The sequence below is a fragment of the Sorex araneus genome, chromosome 1, assembly GCF_027595985.1.
Source record: "Sorex araneus isolate mSorAra2 chromosome 1, mSorAra2.pri, whole genome shotgun sequence".
NCBI lineage: Eukaryota > Metazoa > Chordata > Mammalia > Eulipotyphla > Soricidae > Sorex > Sorex araneus.
The window spans coordinates 57831979-57846483 of record NC_073302.1 but is presented as its reverse complement, the minus strand read 5'-3'; the positions used below and the strand labels follow the sequence as shown (position 1 = coordinate 57846483).

The window sequence follows — 14505 nt, the reverse complement described above, 5'->3', positions numbered from 1 at the left end:
TGAATTGGCTCATTTACATTTTATGACAACCTTTTTTGTATTTTTTTTATAGTTTTTACTTAAAAGTCTATTTTGTCTGCTATCGACAGAGCTGATTATTGTTTTTTTGGTTTGTTCTCATTTGCACAGGATATGTTTTTTCATTTTTTGTTCACTTTGAGCTTGTTTCCTCAAAGCTAAAGTAAGTTTCTTATAGAGAGAACGCTTAACTGGGTTTTGTTTTCTTCATCCATTTAGTCACTTTACTTATGCAATTTATTAACCTAGCCTATCACATATTTGGACAAGGAGCTAAAGCTAACTCAAAGGGTTGGAGTGTATGCTTATATCTGAGAGGCTCAGGTTTGATTCCCAGCAGCACATGTAGCCTGAATAGAGATGGGAATGACTCCCAAACACTAACCAGGAGCTCCCAATTTCTGCTAGGTATGGCCCATCCCCCAGAAAGAAAAAAAATGATAAGCCACAAAAGCTACTTGAGCCCAGGGGATAGCGCAGTGACAAAAACACTTGACTTGTAGAGTGAGCAAATGGGAATGCCCTGCCACAGAGGCAGGGTGGGGTGAAGGAGACAGGGTGGGGGTGGTGGGAGGGATGCTAGGACCATTGGTGCTGGAAAATGGGCACTGGTGGAGGGATGGGCACTCGATCATTATATGACTGAAATGTAAGCATGAAAACCTGTAAGTCTGTAACTTTGTCTCACGATGATTCACTAATAAAATAAAATTTAAAAAAATTAAAAAATAAAAAACCACTTGCCTTGTAAATGTGAGGCCAAGAGCTCATCTTCATTGTCACCCACATGTGCTGAGCATGTCTCAGGGACTCTGCTATCTGGGACTCCAACAGTGTGCAATCTCCAGCCACATCAGGTGTGTGCAAGCACCTCAACTAAAAGTGTGCAGCTGTGTGGGCACTACAGCCAGAAATTTGAATCCTGGAGAGTACCAAAACCAAGAGTGTATGTGATCCTGAGCACAGCTACAACATCAGCAGAGGGAAGGGAAGGGAGTAGGGAGGGGAAATGCTTAGAGTATTTAAATTATTTCCTTCTAAAATGTTATTTTGGGACAGTTTTCTTTTGAATATTTTTGTTTTGTTTTATCTTTTTTGTTTTGTTTTTTCCTGAATTACAAGAGCTATTTAAGTCTGAGACTCAAAAATTAATGTCATCTATTCCAAGATGTCAGGATTTCTTCCTTTTATTCCCACAAAATATTCATATCTTTTTCACCAATATCTATTGAACTGTTAAAAGATTTTGTAACGCAATGAAATCTATAATCTTCCACCAGATTTATTCTATGTGTCATTCTAGTCTATGTTGCTATGACATTTATAAGCATTATTAACTCAGGGAGGTGGACTGGAGTGATAGCACAGTAGGTAGAGTGTTTGCCTTGCATGCGGCCAACCTGGGTTTGATTCCTCTGTCCCACTCAGAGAGAACCTGGTAAGCTACGGAGAGTATCCCGCCCACACGGCAGAGCCTAGCAAGCTCCCTGCAGCGTATTTGATGTGCCAAAAACTGTAACAAGTTTCACAATGGAGATGTTAGGGGTGCCCGCTCGAGCAAATTGATGAACCACAGGACGACAGTGCTACAGATTTATTCAGGGACTACTGTTATTGTTCTGGTACTTAAAAATCTCTCTTTTATTGGTTTTGGGGCCACACCTGGTGATGCTCAAGAATTACTCCTGGCTCTACACCAGGAATTACATCTGGTGGTGCTTGGGGAACCATATAGAATGCTGCGGATCAAGCCCAGGACAGCCATTTGCAAGGCAAAAGGCCAACTCACTGTACTATTGCTCTGGCCCCTAAAATCTCTATTTTTAAGTAAACTTGCACACATGATGGAATTTTCAAAAATATTAAAAATATTAGCTATTGGGGCTGGAGCCATAGCACAGCAGGTAGGGGGTTTGCCTTGCGCGCCGCTGACCTGGATTCACTTCCCAACATCCCATATGTTCCCCTGAGTACCGCCAGGAGTAATTCCTGAGTGCACAGCCAGGAGTAACCCCTGTGCATCACCGGATGTGACCTAAAAAAGCAAAAAAAAAAAAGAAAGAAAGAAAGGAAAGAAGGAAGGAAGGAAGGAAGGAAGGAAGGAAGAAGGAAAGAAAGAAAGAAAGAAAGAAAGAAAGAAAGAAAGAAAGAAAGAAAGAAAGAAAGAAAGAAAGAAAGAAAGAAAGAAAGAAAGAAAGAAAGAAAGAAAGAAAGAAAGAAAGAAAGAAAGAAAGAAAGAAAGAAAGAAAGAAAGAAAGAAAGAAAGAAAGAAAGAAAGAAAGAAAGAAAGAAAATTTGACCTACAAATATCAGCTATCTAAGCCAGAAAAATAGTACAGCAAGGAGGATGCTTGCCTTGCACAGAGCCAATCTGGATTTAATCCCCAGTATCTCATATGGTCCATTGAGCACTACCACTCCTGAGTGCAGAACAAGGAGTAAGCCCTGAGCACAGCTGAGTGTAGTTGGTAAGCAAACAAACAATAAATAAAAGTATCAGCTATAATAAAGTTATTCTTTAAATTTATATAGTACGTTAAAATTTTTGAGTCATAATCTTTCATCTGTGGACCATAAGCACACAGAAGTTACCAATGATCATGAAGCAATGACTTACCTATACTTATGCCCATATTGCTTTTTTCAAACCCTGTAGAAGGAAGTGTGTTTTCAAGGTAGCCAAACTGAGGAGGAGAAACCAAAACAAATTCCAAGTCATCTGCTGCTGTGTCAGGGTCAGTGGCAGACAAATGGTTAATGGTAATGGCTGCTGAGAAACCCTCATCTACCAGGAACATGGTACCTGCATACAGATAATAACACAATTATGACAGTGTGAAATCCTCTCATCAGAATGGGGAGGACAAAAGGGAGTAATTGAAATTCCAATTCAGAGAAGTCTCCCATATGTAAATATGCTTCCATGGGAGAGGTTCCTTTAGCATAATTCTCCTTACAGTGAAAATATTCAGGGATAATGGGTGGAATTTAATTTGACTTGTGAAATTATATTTTTTTCTTGTACAAGCAAGTCAGAGACAATAGAAAGAGAACAGAAACACTAACTGCTACGGTACAGCCCTTTAAGTCATTCTCAAGGAACTCTGATTTCCCTTGTGTCTCAATAGAAGTGACAAATGAAAATAAGAATTGCCAAACTGTTTTAATAATAAGCCACTAAATGTAGTTTATGTACTTTTCAAGATCAGTTGTTACCTCTGTTTGTCAGAGCGTTAATTGCCTGCAAGCTATTATGAATTGTTCATAACGAACATTTTTTTCATGCCTTGGTGCTTAATTATTCTGCAGGGATAATGCCTCCTTTCCAGAACATTGCTTGGGAGATAGTTTGCAAATTACAATAACATTCATACATATGCTTGTATTTTTTTCTGAGAGACACAACATATACATTATGCCTATGAAAAGATGACTTTCTAAAAAGCAAATAAGGTTAAATGTATGTAAATGGTCTCTCTGCTATACTCATGCTGTTTTAAAAGAAATTATTGTGGATAAAATAAATTATTCTCTCTCCAGAAGGCAAATAATATGTTCAAATCTGAAATAAAACCAGAACTATTTACACACACACACATTCTCTCTTCATAAGGAAATATCTGTTTTTTAAAATGTTTTTTAAAATAATAAACATTTTGTTGTCATCATTTATAAATTTGGGGTTTTCCACATATTTGAGAAAATTATTGATGACTATTTTTAGGTTGATTTTCTATGTTTACTATAGAAAAGGAAATAATTCTTCTGAGCCCCTGAAATTGGCAGTAGATAACATTAAAGATAAACAAAAAATATTGCCACCTATTGTGATCGAAGGCGGTTGGTTGTCCACTGGATGTATGGTGATGTTGAGATCATACATAGGGAAGGATTCATGAAGAGGAACAGCTGGAAAAGGTTCATTGTAGCAACAGCCATTCACAGAAGGGCCAGCTTCACTATCCGAAACCACCAACGTAATGGTGTCAAAACAAGGCAAAAGGCCAATCTCACCACCTGGAAGACACAACTATAGTTGAGACCTGACTTTTAAAAAAATATACATAGAATACCACAACGCAATCTACTGACACTTTTTTGTAATCAAAGAATGGTGAGGAAGGGAACTCATGTGACTGGAATGCAAAACCCATTTTATCACGATGAAATGAAAGACAGTCATGAAAAGAATGTAAAAATGCTTGCCCATCTGTTGCCTCTGGTGAAATCCCTGCCAGCCATCTATCACCATATGGAGGGCGACACGGGGCTAACAAGGGTCTGACAGTTCACAAATGAACAAGGGAGAGACACAAAACTTGACTGGTGACGTTTTCATTCTTCCCTCATAATTGTTTAGTGTTAGGACCAACCTCAGGGAGAGCAGAAGGTGCCCTCGCCCTTTTGGTAATTGTCTTCCCATTTGCATTAACCACCTTAAATGAACAACCATCAACCACAGTGCACTTATGAGAAACAAACGAAGCGGAATAGGTGGAATTAAAAGATAATCCACATTCCTGTCATTTGATTTAATATTTCCCTCACTCTATAGCAGCCAAGATGCTAACAAAAGAGCAACAGCCCCAAGAAAAAAGAAGTGGTATTTTTATTTTCACTTTCTTTTCACTCTTCGGGGCTCATGTCTCTGGAATTCAAGTGACCCACATTTAAAAAGAGTGAAAGGAAAAGGAAGGAAGGAAGGAAGGAAGGAAGGAAGGAAGGAAGGAAGGAAGGAAGGAAGGAAGGAAGGAAGGAAGGAAGGAAGGAAGGAAGGAAGGAAGGAAGGAAGGAAGGAAGGAAGATATCAGAATATGATAGTTTATTGACAAGCAGATTACTAACAGCAGAGTGTGGGAGTTTTTGCTATCCAGAGGACCAAAATGTTCTTCAGATGTGTTTTCGTAATTCTCATGTACCATTTTGAAAATGACAAGAGGTAAGCAATTATGGGTGAAATTTTAATATTACTAGAGCATAAACAATCAGAGGATCAGAAAGATAATTCTGAGAGTGGAAGTGTATGCTTTGTATGCAGGAGTCCCAGATCCAACCTTTATAACCACAGGACCCTTTGAACACTTCTGGAGCAAGCCCCAAGCACCATTTGCAAGCAGTCCTTGCATGCTTCAAACCAAGCCCCAAACCCCAACCCCAATCGTCAACACCCCCAAATCAGAGGCATCCTCTCTTTTCACAGAACACACTGGTTAAATTTACAGAGTTGGTGGTTAGCATTACTGTTCTGTTCAAAAACATGACAAGTTAAATCTAAACTTGATCTTACTTGAGCAACTGAATGATTGAAGAATGAGAAAACAGAATTCATGGAAAAATAGACTTGAAGTTGAGAGAATGACTTACTCAGCCTCCAACTTCTAAAAAAGTTAAAAGGAATAAACATCTTATTTACTGAGATTTATTAAAAAATTTGCATAAATATTACTTCATTTAATTGATTAATATATACTCAGTATCAGGGCTGGAGTGATAGCACGGTGGGTAGGATATTTGCCTTGCACGCAGCTGACCCAAGTTCGATTCCCAGCATCCCATATGGTTCCCTGAGCACCACCAGGAGTAATTCCTGAGTGCAGAGCCAGGAGTAACCCCTGTGCATTGCCATGTGTGACCCCCCAAAAAAAGCAAAAAATAAAAATAAAATATTACATATATACATATATATGTGTGTATATATATGTATATACATATATATATATCCTCAGTATCTGTTATGCTGTTCATGTTCTGGGTACTCCAAAAGAGAAAAAGGAGACATTGCTCAAATGTCAAAAGACATCTCAAAGGAATGTCAAAGATCAAAAAACCTGGAATGATAGATATTACAGCAGGTAGGGTGACCTTTGTTCAAACCCCCGCATCATATATGGTCCCCTGAGCCCAGCAGGATTGATCCCTAAGCTCCAAGCCAGGAGTGAACCCTGAATGCTGTCAGGTGTGGCCCCAAAATCAAACCAAAAAAGACATATTACATGTCAGTCACAGACACCATCTAATAGTGGGTAATAGTGGGCAAAGAAAGGCAGTTTGGTTAGAATATCAGTTGTGTGACTGTGGAACCATGTGAAATAACCATGAGAGACCATATTTTGCCTATTATGTTGCAACATCATTTTTCTCAGTCTGATTGATTTTGTACAAAGTTGGTGGGAAAAAACCAAACTAGAGTTTTGCCTGACAATGGCCTGGTGTCGGGACATACATGCCAGAGGAAGTTAGAACAGTTTTTCCAGACGATTTCATTGGCTTTGGCATTAAAGAATGAGTCATTCACTAGGCAGATAAGGTAGAGAATGGGAGGTAGGAGAGATGAAGGGAAAGAAAATCATTAAGAGAAAATAATTCCTTTTAAGTGGAACATGAAACATTCTCAAGGTTATATTACATGTTTGGACACAACAACAACCCTCATAAATTTAAGAAGATTGAAATCATAGCAAGCATGTGTTCCAGCTACAGTTGCATGAGATTGGAAATCAACTGCAAGAAAAAATACTGGAAAAAACACATACATGAAGATTAGACAATTTGTAACTGAAACATGACAAATTAATTTTTTTAATCCAAACACAAAGGGGAATGAAATAACAGAATCTAATCCAACAGAAGCAGTAAAATGGAGTTTACTTATAGAAATTACAACTGTAATGCATAATAAAAAGCCTCAATTTAGCCTTTTACTTAAAAAAAAGCTAGAAAAAATTTTAAATAATCTAAAGTCAATAGGAGAAGAGAAATAACAAAATTCAAAGTGGAAATAAGCAAACAAAAAACAAAAGAAATTAGAAATACTGGGGATGAAGAAATCTTTTGTAAAAAATCAGCAAAACTAAAGTTTTTTTAAAGTAAGAGAAAAATATTTATGTAAGTAAAAACAGAAATTTAAAAGCAAACATCAAGGAAAATCACAGAAACACAACAGATTGTAAAGAGAATAACATCATCAGTCTATCAACAAATAAACCAACTTAGAAGAAATATATACATTACTTTAATAATGCAACCTCCCAAAATTAAACCATTTTTTTAAAAAAACTCAGAAAATCTAAAGAGATCAGGCACAAGTAAATAAATCCAAACAGCAATTAAAAACTTCCCCAAAATACGGATCAAGAACAAAATGCCATCCAGGTAAATTCTGCTGAACCAAATTGTCTGGTAGAGAAAGTTGTAGCACTCTTTTTTTCTCAAACTCTTCCAAAATATAAACAAAAACAATTTCTTTTGTGATGTCACAATAACACTGACAACAAAACCAGACAGGGACAATACACACAAAAAAATAGGCTAATATTCTCATAAGCATAGATGCAAAATTCAATAAAATTTTTACAAACTAATTTTCAAACTCTGTGAAGACTAGGATCCATTAGCAAGGGAAATTTATTCCAGGATAGTAAGAATTCTATGTTGACATATAAATTTATCAACATAATACATCAAATCAGCAACATGAAAGATAAAAATCTTGATTGGGACTGAGGCGATAGTTCCAAGGACTGCGGTGGGTGCCTGCATGTCTAGGGCTTATTATCCCAGGTCCTCTGAGAAGCAACCCACAGCATTTTCCTGGAAGCAGCCTTTGAGCAGTGACGGGTGTAGTCCCCAAAGTCCCCAAATCACATGCTTCCAACTGATTCAGTAAAAGAACTTGGTAAAATTTGACATCTGTTTATGATTTGAAAAATCAGTAAAATGGTTTTTACTAAAAACAATACCTAAAGATAGTAATAAAGACTACATATGGCAAACCCATATCTGATAACATATTCAATAGGGGAAAACTGAAGAATTTTCCTTTAAGATCAGAAATAAGACAAGTTTCTTAAAGATCAACAATATTAATACAGCATTGGAAGCTCAGGCCAGAGCAAGTAGTTATGAAAAATAAATGTTTTAATTTAGATTAGAAAGAAAAAAAACTGTAAGTATATGCAGATGGCATAATGTTACATATGTGAAACTCTAAAAACTCCCCCTAAAGCCCTTTTTATATAATAATTACTCCCTTTATGGATAAATTAACTAGCAGAAAGAAATGAAGGAAACAATATATTTATGATTTCAACAAAAAGAATAAAATTATAGGAACAAATTTAACCGGGGAAGTACACTGAAAACTATAAGTATAGTTGAAAGAAATTAAAGAAGACACAAAGAAATGAAAAGACACTCTGAGCTCATGGACCAGAAGAATGAGTGAATACTAACAAAATGGGGCAAGCAAAATAATTCGGTGGTTAAGTCACTTGCCTTGCAATGCAGCCAAAAATGGTTCAATCCCTGGCATCACGTTTCATCCCCAAGCACCACCAGGGGTCACTCCAGAGCACAAAGCCAGTAATAATCTGAACACTACTACTGGGTGCTGCCCAAACCATCACCCAAACCAAAATGTGAAATGGCCATTGCACCTAAAGCAATAGTTAAATTCAATGCAATTTCTATTAAGATTCCAAAAGCATTCTTTACAGAAATAGAATCCGAAAAATCCTAATATCTGTATGAAGCTAACAAAAGTTGTCAAAATAGCTAACAGCCTCAAAAAAAAAAAAAATCATACAGAGAAAAGAGCATTTCAAAACATCTTCTCCCATATCCAAATTAATCTTTAGCTGTCTCAATCTCTGCTCTTTATTCCTTGCCTCACTGTTTAAATTCTTTTTCTGTCTCTTCCAATAAGTATTTGAATTCCAGTAACTTTTATTTCCTGCCCCACTCACCTGGCTTGCATGCCCGATATGATGTCCCCGATGAAAGTTACAGATGAAAGACTATGGACGAGGGAACAGTCAATGGTAATAGAGGGTGTCAAAGTTAGTGGGAAAATGTAGCATATTACTGAGGGGATGTTCTGAACCTAGAATTCAGGAAATGTGAAAAGAGTGATGATGAACAGATGTCACTTTCATCTCTGCATATTAATGTGTTCGATCTACTTTTTTCCCCTTTTCTTATCTTCTGAAGAGGGACGTTTCCCAAGAGTGCTACAGCAATACTTGACTAACTGGGCCAGATGGTTCACTGTTGGGTTTTGCAGTGCAGGACTACATGGGGCCAAGGATGCTGAGAACTACCAGGACTGCACTTAACTGTTCTAGGCCTTCCAGGGTGACACAGAGAGGTATCAGGAACAATATGTGGTTCTGGAATTGAGTTCGGGTCTTTGGATACAGAAATCATGCACCCATAACCCCTGAGATAGCTCTCAGGCCCTTTATTACTTTTTTTAATTAAAACTTCTTTATAGCGGAACCCTCTGATTCTAAAGACTTTGATTCCAGAGGTCTCCTAACCCATTTTGGCACCCAAAGCAGCTTCTTACAGCAATGAACTGGGACTGTAAGCTGGGCTATGCAATTTCTGGCAGAATTTTCCCTGGACTTTATACAGAAATCCAAAACTGCACCGCGCGACTTAACATCTCTTAATTGTCAGCAATGTGAAACGGTTCCTTTTTAGCAGGTTTGACTTTGGAGGGGAAACTCCAAACAATAACAGTGAGTTTTTTGTTGAAATATTGAAGGCAATCAAAGTAGCAGCCATTTCTCTAGACTGTGAACTAAGCCAAAGCCCCACGCCAGCTGAGAAGAGGAAATATCCCTCTTTCCCGGTTGTTTCCCATTTTCGGGGAGAAACGCTGCGTGGCGTCCACCATATTATGAGGCTCGGGAAGGGGGATGAGAGAAAAAAAAAAGGAAAAGGGGAAAAAAAAGAGTTATGTACTTGGAGCAGTGGAACTACATATCTCTTCATTCTAAGCAATGGAAAACTAATTATCAAATGCTTCCTTGGTAGTAGGGCTGTCTTTCTTGGGGGGAAACTCCAACAACAATACTGAGTTTTGTGTTGAAATATGGAATGTAATCAAGGTAAAGAAAAAATGAAGTGAAATTCATCAGTTACGCAGTTGGGGGTGGGAGGGCGGGGGCGGGAGGTATACTGGGGTTTTGGGTGGTAGAATATGGGCACTGGTGAAGGGATTGGTGTTTGAATATTGTATAACTAAGACATAAGCCTGAGAACTTTATAACTTTCCACATGGTGATTCAATAAAATTTAAAAAAAAACAAAAACAAAACTCCTTTATAGCAAGGTCTAGATTAGACTCCTGTTAACCCACAGTGCCTGATGTTGTTCCTTGAAGGTATCCGTTATTGCATTAATATTTTCTTTATTTAAACATTGTACATAGGAAACAAATGCCACCTGGGTACCAACATGTGAGACCAGCCATGTAAGCATGATGCAAAAAAAACAAGCATTTCCTGTTTTCTGATCAAAGTCAATCACTGTCACATGCTGTGGCCAATTCACACAAGGCCTCAGATATCACCAATGTCTTTCAGGAACTGAAAAGGTAAATCACTTCTTAGAAGCTATAAGGGGATCAATAAACTTTTCAAATTCATAATATAACTATCTTAGGAAACTCACTTCACGTTTCTCATGATGATAATTACCAAGAAGATGATGAGATAAAGCCCAGGGTGAATGGGAAGCCGAGCAGAAGCTTCTGAAGCACAGAGGTGAGGGCACCTGCTTCTCCTCCACCCTTTGAAACGCTTTGCATTGCTGAGCTCAGCAATAGCACACAGCATATTACAGCTTCTTAATAGAAGCAAGAATAAAGAATGACAATCAGAGTCCACATCTAGGTACAGAGGCGAGACTGGAATGTGAGGTGTTGTGTTGCCTGCATTCCCTTCCTCACTCAAACTAGTCACAGAGCTGTTGCTTACCCGTGTGTCTGTACGACACAGTGCCAGACATAACATCACTCTGAGAGAATTGCTCCACTGGGACTCCAGCCTTCCTCACAACCCCATGTTGAGGTCCTCGAGCAATCATAAACAACAGTTTCAAGTCATCACTGTCCATGTCAGTAGCAAAAATGTACTCAGAGGAAATGACCACTTCTTTGCCTTCTGAGCAATGCATCATGGGGAGGAGGTCAGCCTTCAGGACTGGCGGCTCATCATTTACAGGCAATACCTACACAGGAAACAAATGCATGTTTTCAAGATAGAGAAAGCAATGACAAATTGCCCAATGGGAAACCCATAGCTCATAGTCGAAATGACAGGCATTTTCGATCTTCCAGACACAGGAAACAATAGCCATGGAATTTGGCCAAGCAGTCTGTATCTTTTAACTTTCCCCAGATGAGTCATCTTTCGAGAAATGACCCACAGGAGAGACATTTTAGGTAGGAATAGGAGAGTATGGTTATGGTTTGGGACTCAAAACTCTCATTTGTTTCTAGACAGACAAAATATAAATGCAATATAAAGATTCTTCACCAAAGTCCCTATTCTCCTTTGTCAAATTCACACATATTGCGGAGGAAATATGCTCCTTGTAGTCTGATGCATTTACATTTGCAACATCAAAGTTATTTATATTTCAAATTACTTGATGATTATAAAGCTCTCTTCAGCCCTCAACTTCCTGCCACCCAGGAAGTTTCCCTGGACTTACAAAAAGCAGCAGCTGCATTTCAAACATTTTGAATTCAATCTAAAACTCTGTAACTGTTAAGTCAATACCAGGTTTCAACTTGACAAAACATTTTTCTCTCGCTGTCGTGAAAATAAAGCTCCAAAAAGAAGGAAAGAAAAGGAATTGGCATCACGCTGAGTCTAAATTTAAAAAGATGAGGCAGAAATTGGAAAAAGCATGTCTTCTAAAATGGAAATGTGACATTGGTCCTCTGAGTTGGAAACCACAACTTCGTGCGTGTCACCTTGGCTGTGAATCCTTTACGCCCTACATTTTCTTCTCCCAGCCTCAGTGAAAGCAATCTATTTTTTAGTGCTTCCACCCTTCAGCCCCCTTGAGAGATAATAAAAATGTAACACTGTTTTAGTTTTAGGTATAAACCATAATGATTTGGTATTTGTATTTACTTCTATATGACCATTACAGTAAATCTAGCTAACATCCATGACCATACACTTGAAAATTTTTGTCAATTCTTTTTTTCTGATGATTTTTCAAAGATTAAAAAAGTATTGTTAACTATATCCACAGGGCTAACTTGTATTAATTTTTCAGAAAAACATTTTTTTATTTTTGGGCATACCCAGCAGAATAAAACTAGGCTGGTATCTCTACTCTTCTGAACCCAGAACTATCATCCCTCTTCATTGCTGCGCATAGTTATAAATTACCTGGTGAACAGAGATCACAAATGTTTGTAGTGACTTGGGTTACCATATACATAGACAGACATGGTTTCTATATAATAGAAATATCCAGGGATGCTAGTCAATCCTTCCCAGCTTCTAAATAAGTGTTTCTTCATGTTCACTGTCACTGTTATCCCATTGTTTGTCAATTTACTCGAACAGTAACATCTCTATTCCTTCCAGCCCTGAGATTTTTTTCAGCCTCTCCTTACTCGTCATTCCCAATGATTGGATGCTCTTTCAGGAGTCAGGGGAATGAGACCTATCATTACTGTTTTTAGCATTTCGAATACGCCACAGGTAGCTTGCCAGGCTCTGCCCCTGCGGGCAGGATACTCTTGGATACTCTTGCAACTTGAAGGGCTCTCCAATACATATACATATATATATATAATTATATATATATTACTCTCTATGATTTGTTGCCTACTGTCTGAACTCCATCAAATATGGTGAGGTAATTATGGAAAATGGGTAGGAAGTGTCTTATAATGTGTCGCAAGGCTGCAAAGTGGCCTGGAGCATGGCTGCAGTTGGGTAGTGGAGGTCAGCTGCTGGGGCTTTGTCCCTTGGGGCGGGGAGGGCTCTCACCCACCCCCCTCTGGGGTTCCTGGAGTGAAAACAGCCTGGCATGGAGTCCGCCATGTTACTATTTAAAAATTAAGAAATAGGGACCAGAGAAATAGCACAGTGGGTAAGGCTCGTGCCTTGCATGCAGCTAACTCCAGTTTTATTCCCAGCACCCCAGATGCTTTCCTAGGCTGCCAAGAGTGATCCCTGAGTACTGCCAGGGGAGGCCAAAACAACAACAATAACAAACCATAAGAAATAACATCTATGAATACTTAAAATTAAGTATCATGATTTTTTTTATTGCTTTGGGAGGGGGCAGTTGGTTTTAATATCCAATCTGTTATACCCTGCCTGCTGTACTATCTATCCAGTTCAAATATCTTGGTTTTAATATCAGAGTAGTTAACTCTTTAATTAAATTAGAGAGAGAAATCTAATGTCATTTCTCTAATAAAACTATTATCTATTGTCTGTCCTGGACATACAGTAAATCTACACTCTATGTTGCTTATGGGTTCTTGGAAACTGTGACTATAAATGAAACAACATAGAAGAAAACCAGTTTTATCATAGGCTAATTGATGTAAGCATGAATTAAGATCCTACAGCATATTTCTGGTCACAAACACACATCTCCAAACTTCCAAATGAAAATCCCAAGCAATTTTAACATGAAAAACTCATTTTTAGTTTTTCCTCCATTTATTTATTTGTCTAATCAGCTTATTTTAGGATTTGGGGTGATTGGCTGGAGTCTATCTTGGGAGCTTAGAGCCCAAAAGAGGAAGTCAACCTTGAAGTGATTGACTGTCCATCACAGGGCCCACCCGCACCCACACTCGCTCAGACTGAGACAGTTTTGACATGTCAGCCAACCTATTCTGTACCCCTTGGAGATGCAGGAGAAAATCAGAGTCCTTAGAAAAAGTCATGGGGAGACTGTATCGCCACATATCGTGATCCTAATTGGGACTGGGTATCTTTTTCTTATCACTTTTATATCAAAAAGACACTGAATGAACATTCTTTTAGGGCACTGTAGCACTGTCATCCCGTTGTTCATCAATTTGCTCAAGCGGGCACCAGTAACATCTTTATTGTGAGACTTGTTACTGTTTTTGGCATATCAAATACACCACAGGGAGCTTGCCAGGCTCTGTCATGCGGGCAGGATACTCTCGTTAGCTTGCCAGGTTCTCTGAGAGGGACAGAGGAATTGAACCTGGGTCTGCCATGTGCAAGGCAAATGCCCTACCCACTGGGTATGGCTCCAATCCTCTTTTAGGGCATTCTGTGAAAAAGACATAGAAGAGTTATCTTCTTGCCTTGTGTGTTTCATGTCCTATTAGAGACTCCAAAAGTTTAGTAGCTTTATTTCTATACAAACCAGGGAGGAGATGTCTACCTACCTCAATGTGTACAACACATTCTGCTTTATTGGTGCCGTCAGTGACTTCCAGCAGTAAGTCATCCTGAAACTCCTCAGATCCATCATGCTTGTACCTATGGGGATGGTATATTGTCACTAATCTTTCAAGGCCCATTGAAATGCAGGAGCCAAGTGTTCTTCCATTACTGTTGCCGCATATTAATAAATAAATCACCATAGCCACAATCAACATCACATTTAAGTCATATGTTCGATTACTTGAGTCTCCCTAAATATAAAATTGTTACACCTTCGATAAATGTGTGATAGGCA

At 38.4% G+C, this 14505-nt stretch overlaps 1 protein-coding gene across 1 annotated transcript in view; it reads right to left on the bottom strand.

Moving 5' to 3' along the window:
• Window positions 1–14505, bottom strand: part of FREM1 (FRAS1 related extracellular matrix 1) — a 152079-nt gene that overhangs the window by 85976 nt on the left and 51598 nt on the right. Inside the window, exons 14-17 of the mRNA XM_055144903.1 lie at window positions 14213–14306; window positions 10782–11034; window positions 3841–4035; window positions 2636–2821 (exon numbers count right to left, since the gene is read on the bottom strand). Of these exons, the coding sequence (XP_055000878.1) occupies window positions 2636–2821; window positions 3841–4035; window positions 10782–11034; window positions 14213–14306 (728 nt within the window). The remainder of the gene's footprint in view (window positions 1–2635; window positions 2822–3840; window positions 4036–10781; window positions 11035–14212; window positions 14307–14505) is intronic.